The sequence below is a fragment of the Dunckerocampus dactyliophorus genome, chromosome 2 (assembly GCF_027744805.1).
Source record: "Dunckerocampus dactyliophorus isolate RoL2022-P2 chromosome 2, RoL_Ddac_1.1, whole genome shotgun sequence".
Taxonomy (NCBI): domain Eukaryota; kingdom Metazoa; phylum Chordata; class Actinopteri; order Syngnathiformes; family Syngnathidae; genus Dunckerocampus; species Dunckerocampus dactyliophorus.
The window spans coordinates 12642858-12657500 of record NC_072820.1 but is presented as its reverse complement, the minus strand read 5'-3'; the positions used below and the strand labels follow the sequence as shown (position 1 = coordinate 12657500).

Here is a 14643-nt window from a genome sequence, read left to right as displayed (position 1 = left end):
GGAATGCGAGGAGCTAGCGGTCCAACATGGCTTCCCTCACTTAGATTTCCTGGATCGCCTTCATAGTTCTCGATGCAAAAGTCTGAAGAGGGCTGCAAAAACAGCATCATTTTCAAAGAGCAAAATTTAATTTGATCACAAAGATGTGCCCTTTATTGCAACTTTACTTACATTGGTTCCCAGCCTGATCTTATCTCTGAGATTATCAGCTTCTGTGTATTCGGTTAGTAACTTATCATATTCATCCTAAAGAGAATAAAGAAAGCATTCATCATAGAGTACAAGGAAGACGGTAGAAATAGTTGAGATGCATTGCACCTGCAGGTGATGCATTGTTGTAGGACCAGTAAGCTGATGTATGTGTTGAGGATTCTCTGAAGGCCGGCCTGAATCCTCTAGAACTCTGCTGATTAGCTCTAACATCCCCGGGGAGGACTGGGTTTTGATCATAGGGCTGGGAACAGGCCTGGCTGTACCACTGGAGGGACCCTTTGGGATTTTCACCTTGGGAGCTACCTTGGAGAAGTCAGGGAGTGGGTAATGGACTTGACCTTGGCCGTACTTTAGGTCACTAAAAGACCTGTGCAAATGTGGGACTTTCTGGGTGTGAACATCACACACTTTGTAATCAAGATTAGTCCTGTCAAGATTAGCCTCCTCTAAATGTGCACTTTTTGATAAACTGTTCTCTCTCTCAGAAATATTGCTCAGCGCTGCAGTGTTGTTGTATGCTGATGGACTACAGAGAATGTCATCTACACTCTCCAGCAGGGACACCTCCGGCAGTGTCTCGGCTTCAATCGGCCTTCCTGTCTGCAGCCACTCCTCTCGGGCGAGATGTCGCAGCAGCAGCTGGTTAACGTCAACTGGAGGACAAATGCATGTTGGGGCGACATCATTGTGCTTTCTGGCATCCTCTTGAGATAAAGTTGCTTGTTTATCCACATTTTCAGACGATTGTAGACCAGTTGTACTTTGTTTTCCATCAGATGTCACATTGCTCTTAGAACCAACCATGTGAGTGAAGTAAAGGCTGCCAAGCTCTTCGTCATAAGGAAGGTCCTCCTGATCCTCATCGCTGGTATTCTGCCCAGGGTCTTCATACTCTTGGTGCAGGGTCTCCTCATCTTGCATGGTGTGTCTTTGCAAGATGCCACTCTTGTGTGATACGAGCTTCTCACTACTGACAACACCGGAACCTGAGGACTTATCATCCCCTGTTGATAGCTCAGTACTTTCTGCAAACAACCAAATTAGCAATTACGTCATTCTCATTCACTCTCATTCTTTCTCAAGTGATGTGGTTGACAATGAGACTCACCCTTGAGATGGACACTGGCCTCTGACCCTGCAGACTCCACCTTCGAGAAATGGAAATCTAAGGAAGATGCCTGCAGATCACTGAGGCGGAGGCTTTCATCCTCGCTGAGGTCCACCACGATGCTCTGCTGGATACGCTTTTCCCACAATACAGTGGTCTTATGCTCCCCCTGTACGTCATCATCAGAATCCTCTGGTTCCCCCTCCATGACTCACTGACGGTACAGGTAAGTCTTTGACATAACCTATGTGTCACAAAGTAACAAGTTAATATCATATAACCAATTTACCACTATTTCACCACATGAATCAACATGTTATTTGTGTTAGTGAATTGTAAGTACAGCACTGTAATTATATGTAACAATGCAGGTGATTTTACGATGTTAATATGTAAACAGGTACATTTGAAACATTTGAAAAGAAAAAACGGGAGAAATGTTAATCGAATAAAACAAAAATCGCAAATGAATTGAAGTAATTAAGCCTTGCATGTTGCATTAACTGTTACATGATCAGGAAGTCACGTACATGTCACTCACATGTCAAAAGGTATCCATGGGTACTCACGTAATAGGTCTTTCCGGGCTGTCAAAATTGTTAAAAGTTTAAAAATATTCCTGGTTGCAACCACGCTTCACCTCTCCAGCAATAAGTATAAGTACAGACCTTCTCTCCCTTCCTGTCTTGACATATGCTTTCTTGAACAGGTTGTGTTTCTGCACTGTCATTAATATTGCACAACACGGCAGCGTTGTCCATCTGGATCCAGACTGTCCGCATTGAGGCGTCCGGTTGCTTAGTAACGATAGTGGAAGTGACGATTAATTTATTATTTTTTTTACCATTAGCAAAAAGGAAAATTTTGGAACCTTTATTTATATATTTATTTAAATATGAGTATAATCGTATACAATAATACATATTATAATCTATTATTCTCACTTTATTATAACATACTGTGTGATATTGAACTAACAGAAAAACTTCTAACACAGCAGACGTTCTCCTTAGAATTCCCTCTACAGACATAATAGGGTTAATTCAAACTAATACAATTAATTCATCGTGATTCAATTGTAGATTACACCTCATAACACAATGAAAATGGTTTACTACACAGTCATCACTTCGTTCTATTCAAATATTCTTGGCGACCAATGGCTGCAGTCCTGGGCGCGGCTGTCTTTGAATTCCACCCTCTAATTGGCTGCTTGGACCAAAACACACGACACAACTATAGGGCAAAGCCAGCCTTTCTTTTAAACCCACTCGTCGAAGTTCTACCAAACGTAACTAACTATGGCGATCAAATAGTCTTTCATAACTTATAAAAAAAACCTTCATTACACCGGAATGGAGTTTATTATTATAACAAAGTGATAGAGAAAGAGAATACCCTTCGAACTGGATCGACTCACGTAAGTTTTAGGCTAATAAGCTAATGTGGCATCATAAACCAGCGTTGACACCGTAATAGACACGACATCAATTCCGATTGATTCTGTGTTTATGTTCATTTGTACAATAAAACTTCTAGTAATGGTCGTTTTCACGATTTACTGACGTTTTACGGTTACCTGTGACGTGATGAAAGTCTCCCAGAATAATGTTTGAAATAGTTGGAATAACGTTATTTTTACAGAGGATTATTACACCGTGATGTAATCGTGAGATTTATAATATGCCGAATATACATCTTTTTTCAAGGTTATATCATCAAATGTCATCCGTACTATAAGGGGTACTAGTTAATCAAGCTTTTAGTGTGAATAAATATGGAGCAAAGACAGAAATGTAAAATTAGTCATGGTTCCACTTGTCTTCCTTGTAGGGTTACCAGATTTCCTGCGCCAGTGTGCAAAAATTACAGGTCAGTATGTCTTGATTAGATGTTTCCATTTAATCATTTTCTATGCCGCTTGTCCTTGGTAGGGTTGCAGGGGTTAATTTTTTAACATGCTTGCATCTTTTATGTGTGTTTTGGTTGACGTCATATTTGGATTTTGCTGTAAGGGGCGGTAATTGACTTCAGCTTGGAGTCTCAGGTCAACATACACTTACTGGACTTGCACAATCTAATGAGGTCCGACACAAGAGCTGTATCAACAAGAAAGTTAGTAATGCTCCGTTTTGAATGCCACAGGAAGCAATTTAGTTGATATGGTGCTGCTCTGTTTCAATTTAATATTTCACCCCTCTCATCTTAGACGTGTATTGTGTTAAACGTGGATTGTGCATGCGTATCGAACATAGTGTAGTGAGCGTGTTCTTAGTTAATCAAACATTGCTCAAAGCCAGTCATGTCCACAAACATCAGCTTTGAGTACAAGTCAGTCAGCAACACACCCATTTGGCATACAATGGTGGAAAAGGTGCCCTCCTCAAAACTGTTTGCATGAGGCTCTTATTGTTCAGATGCAGATGTAAGTGAGAGAGCATGGAGGATTGGAGCGTGCAGAACGTTACGCATTGTAGGGAAATTTTAATGCACGCACGCACACACACATAGTTCAGTTCCAAATGTGAAAATTGGAAATAGTTCATGGTTTTATATTGGTAAATACATTATTTTGATGTAAAACAACCCATTTTTGTTTTATGTTGGTATAGTTGTTTAGATATTTGAGCTGTCACAATAGCAAGAAGTATTTCTGTCAAAGTTAAAGTTATGCTTGAAATGTATCTTTTCACAAAAAGTTGGTTTTCTCCCTTTTCTAGTCAGGAACTGATATTTTCCTGAAGCTTACCTATGTTCCACTGCTGATTACTAAAGAATAGAAAAAGGTAGAAAGAAACTTTTTTTTCTGACGAATGATGGGAGTCTAATCATTCTTTTGGTAGGTTCCATGTTTATATAGCCGTAAAGCACAATATTCTGTGTGCCTTGACAGATCAGTCAAAATCGTCTAAAATGGCCGTTACTGAAAGGGTTGTCTTTTGAAAAATGGCTGGGATTGAATGAGTTAATACACTGTGAGTCCATTTGTATTCTTAATATATTTTTTGATCAGAAAACATCTTTCCTTGTTAGCATCCTATTAGCTAGGGAACAAAATGGCAACCGGAATTGACGGTGACTATGATGTTTTTAGTGGTTGATGATGTCTATGAAGTCATCAGCTTCTAATTGTAGTTTTACATGCATAAAACAGTTGCAACTGCATATGACTAAATGGGCTAAATGAACAATTAAGGTTACATTTACCTCCTTTGAAGACTACTTTTCCCATAGACACATGTGCACTCAAGTGAATTTCCCTGCTGTGGGATAAATAAAGTACAATACAATACAATACAATGTGGCAGCGAGACACCACACAGACACCATTTTCCTGTTTTATCATGAGTAATTTCCTGAATTACATTTTTAAACTTTACCAAAATGCTGGCAACTGCAACTTTCTTGAGTGCTAAGTGCGGAGGGTAAGGGGCTGGCGGGTTCCATTTGGGGGTGCGCTTGGTGTTGCTTGTATGTATGACCTCATGGAGAAATGAGTTTTATTTTTAGGTGGTTCACACATGCTTTTTTTCCACCTTTTGGAACAAAGTCTGGACTTTTCCGAAGTCTTTTTACATCACCGGCTCACCTTGTAGCTTGCAACACTAGACTTCATCAACTTGCCTTTGATTGACAGCTGGCCCATGCTATCCCCCATCCTCTTTCGTCTCGCCTCACTCTGCTCTTGCACGCCGCTGTTTAGTGTGTGTTGCCATGGCATCGCATGGCCAGAAAGAGGCTTCACACACAGCATCTTGTATTCTCTCTACAGAGGGACACCGAGAGGGAGACTGAGGGGCAAAACACACAAAAGCAGCCCAGTGGAATCTTAACTGGCCTCTTCTTCAGCAGACTTTTTCACCTTTTTCTTTGTCTGCAGTTGCTTTATTTTTTCAACGCAACCATTTTGTCAGGAACTAAATTGGGATTTTCCCTCATATTATGCACTTCAATGGATACCAGTGGCTCAGTGATTAGCACACAAGCTGAGGATCAGTCCTTCAATGTCCGCTACAGGTAGGAGCCTCTCCACTGTCAAGTAAAAATACTTGTACAAATAAAAAAATAATAGCATTTATTAATTAAACTATTTAAATGCTTGTTATGTAAGATTGGGCAGGGATTATTTTTATGACACAAGACAAACAACCCTATTTGTCCTGCCTGGTAAGTGAAACTCTAACCTAAATTCCTCTATAAGCCTATAGCATAATTAAAATGAGTACCGTTGCATGTAAAGTAAACCTCCAAAGAACTTTTTAAAAATTTTGTTAAAACTTTTTAAAAAATGTTGGCAGAATTGAAACTGCAATTTACCACCTTCACCACTATGCAGAGCCCGCCACGTCATTTTATGTGGCCCATGAAAGCCTGGGAATAATGTGTGTCCATCATGCACTTCACCTTTTTCTTTCTAAATGTATTTATTCTTTCATTTTGACAGAAAAAAAAATGGTAGTACGTGCAGTTGTTCTAAACTTTAATATAATCGGTTCATACAACAAGATATCCCAATCATCTTTTGTTGTCAAATACAAATACTGTACTTGAACGTCTACTTGACACCTTGTCAATCTCACTTCACTTCTCATTTCAAAGCATTTTATCCATCCGTGCTCCTCTGCAGGCAGCCATAACCTCGATGTGGCCCTCATTGAAAACGCGTTTGACACCCCTGATTTAGAAGAATTTAACACATGACTTCACAACGACATAATAAATATGTAAAAACTAGTGATGGATATAATAAGTATTCAGTCAATTGTGTACTGCTGATTATTGCTTAACCGCGTATTGCGTCCCGCGTCAGCAGAATGGAGTGCACCAGCAGAGATGCTGTTGACTCTACTTTGCTGTCTGAAGAAGTAACATCAGCTATTTGTCATTTAACTGCTGTAATAATTCATGTATACAAACTTTACTTTGTTTTTTCCGCCATGTAAAATGTATATAAAAATATTATACTATCAATGAATTGATTGAATAGTAATTTGAGCATATTTACTCAAAGCCCATCTTTGTATCAAAATAAACATTAAATAAATATACAGACACGCTTGTGAAGCTACTGCATATACAGTTTGGAGACACTTTCTCATTCTGAATGATGTGAAAGTGTCCCCAAGACCTATATGTAGGTTAAGGACAATATCAGGTTAAAATGAGGCTGATTTAATACCAAATGGTGTAGAAATAACAAGGTTGCAACTCCACTCTATCTTGTGTTTTTAGAAAACACAAGAAAAAAAAAAGTTTTTCAGAAAAAAAAGGAGAAAAGTCTATAAGATGCCCTTCGGGATACATTGTGGTTATCATGCATTTTTCGTTCATTCGTTTTCCAGTAAGTGTATTGGCTTTAGTGGAGGGGGAATTTTCCCAGAAGACACGACCAGCGCCATCTCTATTTACCTGCCCTAGCTGCCTTCAATACTTAACAAGCCCTGAAATATTCATCACTTGCTTGCTTTGTGTGTGTCCACAATATTTGGATGGTGGGGGGCACGGTAGAGTCAGGATGAATTAATTGATTCCATTAGACTGCTGCATCTGCCTGACATAAAATGTACTTAAATCAGCACTCGTCCGATCTGTAATCTGCCGTACTCCTGCTGCTGTAATCTCAGGTGACCAGGTCAGAGGAGAGAGCTTGAGAGAAAGCGGATGAGCCAAGAAAACGCTGACTCGGCTGTTGCATTTAGGCTTAACACGGTGACGGTGTCACACGCATGTCTCCTTCAGGGTTTTCCATGTCTTTAATAACTCTGACGTCAGAATATGAGAGCAAAGGTTGTCTCTCTAGGATGTTTGAGTAGGTCTGAGGTCACCTCTCCCACAGCCTGGATGTTCTTGCAGTGGAAAGCTCAGTAGATGCCTCCCAGATACACCATTTGCTGTTGTTGTAAGTCAAGAAAACACTGCAGGTAGGCTGGTATGCATCACATTCACTGGACTAAATCATCAATGGTGTGCAAGTTAGAGCCTTGCTACTGTGATTTACGTGACCTTTAGCTAGACGATCAGGGGGAAAAGAAGCTGAAAAAAGATGTGTTTTTAATGTATTTGCAACAGTAGACTGACTTTCCTGCATAACAATTCAGCTTTGCATGAATGCACTGCCTAATCTGATGTTAATCCATGTGCAGATAAGACTGAAGCCATTGTTTAGGTGGCCTTCAAGTGTTTATCACATGTGACTGTGAGGCGTGGTTAGTCTGCTCCACTTTCATTATGATCACATCTTTGTGATACATCTAGGTGAAAAACAGTCCAAATCAGCAGTTTGGACCTTTTAACAAAGCCAAAGCCAAAGGGATGTGGGACCTACAATAACAAACAAATCAGCAGCTCACATCCATTGTTCTCTTTAGGTGGAAGGAAGCAGTGAAACAACATCCTCTGCTGAAGGCTTTCACTGTGAAATACTTTGTCACTCAGTTCTACAAGTCTTTTGCGATTGTGACAGCACTTTGCAACCTTTATCCAATAAATTTACCCAGTCAAAACTGTACCTTTTTATCTTCTGTGCACTGCAGGATGGAGGTGTCCTGCCTGGAGCTGGCACTGGAAGGCGAGCGACTCTGCAAGGTGGGCGACTACAGAGCGGGTGTCTCCTTCTTCGAAGCGGCCATCCAGGTGGGCACGGAAGACCTGCAGGTGCTCAGTGCCATCTACAGCCAGCTGGGAAACGCCTACTTCCACCTGCACGACTACACCAAGGCGCTGGAATTCCACCGACACGACCTCACCTTGACCAGGTTGTTCAACGACACCATCCAAAGCCATCCTCATTAGATCTAGATGTGGTCCCAACATGTTGTCGTGTAGGACCATTGGCGATCTGCTGGGAGAAGCCAAAGCCAGCGGGAATCTTGGGAACACACTAAAAGTGCTGGGAAGGTTTGATGAGGCTGTGGTGTGCTGTCAGAGGCACTTGGACATTGCGAGGGACCTCAGCGACAAGGTATTCCTCACAATAATACATTTATTTTACAGGTTAAGTGTAAATCATAAATTGACTTTATGTAGTGGGAAAACTTTTACTTATTTTCGATTTATATATCTAAATTGGCCCACTTTTCAATGTATAATATGTATATACCACACCATTATACGTGGACTTATCATTAGCAAAGGTAGCTGAAGACGTCTCCTTAAAAGCCAAGCTGGATATTTGCAGGGGTACTCAAGCCTGTTCGATTGATAGATGGTACTAGTGACTTACCGAACGTGTCTTCGCTTTAACGTATGCAATTTTGCTCGTCTTCTCTCAGTGAAGGAGCATAATTTGCCCCCTTTGTCGCTTTAAAGTTGCAATTGAATATTTACTAGTGTGCCTAGTGTACTAGTGTAGCCCTGTAAAGAGCCTAGAAATGTATCAAAGTTGTCAACAAAGACCAGTGTTTATTAATGCTAATCTTCACTCACAACTACGTACCACACAACTTCCTGTTTGTATTTTTGCGCCCTCCGCTGACGAATAAGAAAAGAGCGCTATTATCACGTGGCTTTTTGTGAGGCGTTTAGGTTCACTGGGAAACAAGGGGACAGTGTACAATCTTTAAGTAGTTTAGCGTAATGCAGTGGTTCCCAAACGTTTAACAATTGCGTAGCCCTTCAGACATTTCACTTGAAGCCCATTGCTCCTGCACACTTTAAAAACATAAACCTTTGTAAATCTTCATTAATTTTAAATATTGAACATGATTAATTGATTAATTTTATAGTAAGTAAGCAATTGTGGTTAAAAAAATGTGTATTTTGCATGGTCAAATGTTGACAAAAGTTTTACATGAGCACTGATAAATGGATAAGTATTCGTCCTACATATCATTTATTTCAGCCAGATGTTGGGATGCTTCTGTTTGAATGGGTTAAACTTGAGCAGCTTTTGTTCACTTGCAATCGCTATGATTTGAGTCTGCATATTAATTTGATACCAAATTGAAAGGGAAGGTTTACCAAACCTGATAAAGCAGTATCCAAAGTACAAAAATACATACAACCAGCGATAAAGCCTCATTTTGGGGCACTCCCCACTCACTCTCTCATCCTGACACGCACATTCATTGACAGTTGATTGGAACATCAATATAAATTAAATCTTCAAGATTGAACACTCTTAATGGACATCATAATTATCAAACTTACTTACTTGTTCATATAACACACAGAGCTATAAAGAATTTGATGCTCTGTCTCTTTCCTTCTTTCTGCTCTGACTGATTCTCTGCGCTGTGAGGCGTTCAGGCGCTCATGGAGTTAAAACATAATAACTGTTCGCTTTGTGTGTTTTAGGTGGGGCAGGCGCGAGCGCTCTACAACTTTGGGAATGTGTACCACTCTAAAGGGAAAAGTATTTGTTGGAGTGGAGCTGAGCCTGGTGACTTCCCAGAAGACGTCATGATGGCACTGAAGAAGGCATCTGAATATTACGAGTAAGTCACCACCTCTGCGTATTCTAGCACATGCATCGTCCAGCTAGTCATTTCTGTTCCTGCGTATAATTTCAGGGCCAACTTGGTGCTCGTGAAGGAGCTTGGCGATCGGGCCGCTCAGGGTCGAACCTGCGGCAACCTCGGCAACACGCACTACTTGCTGGGGAACTTTCGGAAAGCCGTGGCATCTCATGAGCAGGTGAGAGTCGCGGTACGCTGCAAAACACACAAATCTGGCGCGTGAGCCTCATCTGAACGATTCCGTCCGCAGCGTCTGCTCATAGCCAAGGAGTTTGGCGACCGCTCGGCAGAGAGACGTGCTTACTGCAACTTGGGCAACGCTTACATTTTTTTAGGGGAGTTTGAAGTCGCAGCAGAGCATTACAAGTAAGCCTGACTCCACTTGCGATGGGCTGATAAGCTTCAATCTGTGTTGCATTTAAATGTCTTCTCTCCACGTTGTTTAGGAGGACGCTACAGCTGGCGAGGCAGTTAAAAGACCGTGCAGTGGAGGCTCAGGCTTGCTACAGTCTGGGCAACACATACACTCTGCTGCAGGACTATGAGAGAGCTATCGACTACCACCTTAAACACCTCATCATAGCACAGGACCTCAACGATCGGTACACACACTCTCCGCATAGCAATCATAATTCGCTGTGACTGTGCTTAAATGTCGTGCGTGTGTGTTTGTGCAGGATTGGGGAAGGTCGCGCCTGTTGGAGTCTTGGAAACGCTCACACTGCTCTGGGTAACCATGACCAAGCCATGCACTTTGCAGAGAAACACCTGGAGATCTGCAAAGAGGTAACACCTCTGTGATAGTCAAAACTAAGCATTGCTATATTTGCAAATTTATTACATGTACCTAATGTTGTGGGATTTGTATGTGTTATATTATGATCAAAAATATGTTATAGATACAAAATAGTCCAATAATTCCTCAGCTTCTGATATTGTGTGTGTCGTGTTTCCAGACTGGAGACAGGAGTGGCGAGCTGACGGCTCGTATGAACGTGTCAGACCTGCAGACAGTGTTGGGTCTGAGCTATAGCACTAATAACTCCACCTTGACAGAGAGTAAAGACATGGACTACAAAATACAAGGTGAGCTACACTACCAGTCAAAGGTTGGGACACACTTTCTCATTCAATAGCATGAGGAAGTGTGTCCAAACGTTTGACTGGTAGTGTATTTTAATAAAGATATTAAAGAGCAGCCATCATAATAGCGTGTGTGTGTGTGTGTTATAGGGGCAAGACCCAGGATGAGCAGGAGACACAGCATGGAGAACCTCGAGCTGATGAAGCTCACGCCTGACAAGATGAACGTATGCTTCATTATCTTTAAGCTCCTTTTGTTTGCCGTGACTTTTTCCTGCAATGACAAGTGAATGTGTGTGCACTGTAGGTTCAGAAGTGGAACAGTGACATCCTGAGCAAACAAACCAGCAAACCCCCCCTCACCAAGAGCTCCTCCAAGTTGTTTTTCGTCACTCGTCTGCGTGGAAAGAAGTTCAAGACGGGTGGCTCCAGTAAAGTCCTCCAGGACACCAGTAACACACTGGACACCAGCCAGATGCCCACACATGGACCGCACAAGGTTGGCACACCTGACAACTTCCACACTCACACCGGCACTCCCATCCCATCTGATAGCTGGTTTTGGTTTGCTACGTAGCGATCGAGTCCTGACATGCTTGGAGATGAGGGCTTCTTTGACCTGCTCAGCCGTTTCCAGAGCAACCGCATGGATGACCAGCGCTGCTCCATACAAGAGAAAGGCAGCAGGTTATCGCTTAACGGAGGACCAGAGTCTCCGCCGAGGGTCATCAGGAAATGTGAGTCACTCATACGAGTGCTGAGGCACATGTGACACCTCAAGTCGTATAATTCATGTTGTCCTTGCTCCCCTCACCAGTTGTTAACAATAAACAGCATTCAGCATAATAAAAACTACAGAATATATTTACAGTCAACTTAATATACAAAATAAAAGCTCACCTTTTGCTCGGGCATTTGTTCCTCCTGCCAGTTACTAATGACAACCGACAAGGTAATCCACAGAGTCAAAGCACATGGTGCGCTTGCTAATGCCCAATCACATTCGAGAGTCATACAATGATTGCATCCCTATGTCTTCCCACCAGCTATTAACGATAACCACCACCGTCCATATAAAAAATAAAAAGAATAGCATAATAGAAATATATAGGAAGACTCAAAATAATCCACATCAATACACGGCCACGTAACATAATTATATAATTAATGCGCTACTCGCTCCTATAGTCAATAGTCAGACGTTTCATAAAATGTATGCAATGATTTATCCTGCCAGTTATTACTCATAACCACCACCTTACAAGATAGAAATTAATAGCAAGACTCAGAATGATCGACAAAGTCAGACTCCATGGTCTACTCGTGCACAAGCACTTGCGCAAGTCATATGGGGCGCCTTGCTCGCCCTGCCCGTTGTTAATGACAACCAACATTATGCGTTATTGAAATAAATTGAAACACTCAAAATAAGCCACAGAGACAAAGCTGCCACTATGTGCCCTCATCCACAAGTGCAATGTAAATGCGTCATACAGAATAATGAATGCGTTCAGAGGCGCCTCCTACCAGGTATTGATGACAACTGTTACGTGCATTATAGAAACAAATAGAAAGACTTGAAATATATCACAAATAAAGCAAAGTTGCAGTAATGTGATGTCATGCGTAAAGCCGACGAAGCACTAAAGCTGCGAAGCAGTGGTGAGTGCAGGCCAGCAGGGGATACTATTTCATCTCTGTTCTCCTGCAGCTGTGTCAGAGTCCACCAACGTGTCAGGCGTCCAACGCCAGCAGTTAGAGGACTCCTCAGCTGCAGGCGGGAGCCTTCCAGGCCTCAGACTCAACGAAAACAGCAACCAGGCGGTTCTCAGCCACCTGATGGCCAACGCCGACAACGCAGAGCCTGATGAAGACTTCTTTGCCATGCTGGTCAAGTGTCAGGTGGGAAAACTAAAATCAAGTTTCCTTCTAGAAGCTGTAGCTACAGATGTAGATTACCACCACCTGGGTGTGACCGAGGAGTGAATTAGTAATGCGTTCATGTCATTGTGAAGCGCTTTGGGAACCTTGTAAAAAGGCACTATTTAAAATCAATCCATTATGATTTATTATCATTTAATTAGGGGTCCCGTTTGGACGACCAACGCAGCGCACCTCCGCCTCCTCCAGTGCGAGGGCCCACGGTGCCTGACGAGGACTTCTTCAGCCTCATCATGCGCTCACAGGCCAAACGAATGGACGAGCAGCGCGTCACGCTGCCACCGCCTGCTGAGCGGAGCACTTAAACCCATCATCATGCGTCTCTGGAGAATGGACAAAAGAACTTTAATTGCACAAACTCTCAGTGGTATGAGGGACTTCGTTTTACTCCATTATAGTGTCATTTCACGTCATGTGCATTTAAACTGCATTTGTTTATTAATGTCTTTTGCGAGTTTGTCAAACACCGTCCTCCTTTTTTCCTTTCTCTCCATAGATTTTTTGTTTGATTTTGGGAAAAAAAGCCTCTTAAAAAGCTATGAAGCTATGCCCAAAATATTGTCTAAAGAATGATATTAACACTATTTTGTATTAGAGTCAGGTTGGAGGAATAAATATTTCTCACAGCTACTTACTGGCTTTTTGACACATTAAAAAAAAGCAGCTTGATTAAAAGACACTTTATTGAACATACCAGCAATCTGTTAGCTTGAGTTAAATTAAATCACTTAAAAAATAATAAGTATCAGGCTTAATACATGAGACACTAGCATTTCAAGAACTGTACAATCAACTAAAAATAAATACGACAATGTACAGTATGTATTAGTTTGGAGTTTTGTTTAAACGTATTTTTAAAAATTAATCAGGACAAACAAAAGTGCTTTACATGTGAAGAAATTAAATACTGGCTTTAAAATAAATATGTTAATTCAAATTTTCTGTGCATACAATTGAAAGTCTACACTGACCCCTACTATTACCTCAGTACAGCAGAAATAAAAAATGTTTTTTTTAATTTACTAGCATTCCCTTTGGACACTGCATTATAACAATCTTTCATTGCAATGGCTTCTAACAGCTCCTGCAGGGGAAAAAAAGCCCCACTGATTATTCCATTTTTAAAACAAAACATATTGAACAGCAACGCATGGCCACATCCCACGGGGAAGCAACAGCAGAGAGCAAAATGCTGCCACAGATTCAGAAAGCTTGCACACTGAGTCATAACTCCCCAAACGATAGCAACTGGAGGAAACTGATGCGGGACAACAACATGGAATGTGGAGTTAACATAATTTGATCTGGAACTCAAAAAAGGCACCATTATGATGAAAAAGCTCGGTCCTGTCTGTTAAAAGCGCATGCAACCAGTTACGACGTGTGTTTGCATTTGAGTGTGTGCCACCGCCAGTGTTTTGTGCCCGTTGCTCTGACAACAGATGCAGTGTGAGAATGTTCAGCATGTGCTTTTCATGTGTTTGTGCGGGATGCAGAAGCAGTTGTAGTGTGTCTTTTCCCGATAAAATGGGTGTGTACGTGTAGTTATGGGTTGTGAGTCCACAGCGTGACGGTTCGGTCGGCAGAGGATGACAGGAAGGAGAGGTCGTTGGTATGCCATCGACACTGGATCACCTTGTCGCCGTGCTCGCCCACCACAGTCTGAGGCAACTGCTTGGTCAGGTCACCTACACAAACAAACGGCACAGTCATCATGTACATAACGCCCACATTTTGAAGGAGTAGAGTTTTGACATTTACACATTTCTGTCTGAAGTGGGCAGCACAAAAACACACAAGACAGGTGCAGGCCGGGACGGTTCTTTTAGTCGTATCACCTTC

At 41.8% G+C, this 14643-nt stretch overlaps 3 protein-coding genes across 10 annotated transcripts in view; 1 reads left to right on the top strand and 2 right to left on the bottom strand.

Annotated features, from left to right (window-relative positions):
• The window catches only part of LOC129176666 (uncharacterized), an 18644-nt gene extending 9866 nt beyond the window's left edge, over window positions 1–8778 (bottom strand). For both annotated transcript variants that reach the window (XM_054766936.1, XM_054766937.1), the window contains exons 1-5: window positions 7831–8778; window positions 1322–1565; window positions 319–1238; window positions 172–246; window positions 1–92 (exon numbers count right to left, since the gene is read on the bottom strand). The exon at window positions 1–92 is cut by the window's left edge and continues 8 nt beyond it. In XM_054766936.1, coding sequence (XP_054622911.1) covers window positions 1–92; window positions 172–246; window positions 319–1238; window positions 1322–1529 — 1295 coding nt within the window. In that variant the 5' untranslated portion in view covers window positions 1530–1565; window positions 7831–8778. The remainder of the gene's footprint in view (window positions 93–171; window positions 247–318; window positions 1239–1321; window positions 1566–7830) is intronic.
• Window positions 1345–14507, top strand: gpsm2 (G protein signaling modulator 2). 5 transcript variants are annotated; one of them, XM_054766941.1, is made up of 16 exons: window positions 1345–1547; window positions 3155–3193; window positions 5094–5338; window positions 7855–8076; window positions 8147–8282; window positions 9617–9756; window positions 9832–9955; window positions 10028–10143; window positions 10224–10379; window positions 10455–10563; window positions 10734–10863; window positions 11011–11087; window positions 11168–11359; window positions 11438–11597; window positions 12572–12762; window positions 12945–14507. In XM_054766941.1, the coding sequence occupies exons 1-16, from the start codon at window positions 1482–1484 to the stop codon at window positions 13104–13106; spliced, it is 2265 nt and encodes a 754-aa protein (XP_054622916.1). In that variant the 5' UTR covers window positions 1345–1481; the 3' UTR covers window positions 13107–14507. The 5 variants fall into 5 exon arrangements, with proteins under 5 accessions (XP_054622916.1, XP_054622920.1, XP_054622919.1 ...); XM_054766945.1 differs by lacking the exon at window positions 5094–5338 and having other exon boundaries at window positions 1469–1547; window positions 12945–14504; XM_054766944.1 differs by lacking the exons at window positions 1345–1547; window positions 5094–5338 and adding an exon at window positions 2559–2741 and having other exon boundaries at window positions 12945–14503.
• The window catches only part of wdr47a (WD repeat domain 47a), a 19051-nt gene continuing 17864 nt past the window's right edge, over window positions 13457–14643 (bottom strand). For 2 of the 3 annotated variants that reach the window (XM_054766939.1, XM_054766940.1), the window contains one exon: window positions 13457–14489. In XM_054766939.1, the coding sequence (XP_054622914.1) occupies window positions 14347–14489 (143 nt within the window). In that variant the 3' untranslated portion in view covers window positions 13457–14346. The remainder of the gene's footprint in view (window positions 14490–14643) is intronic. The other variant, XM_054766938.1, reaches the window with a different exon arrangement.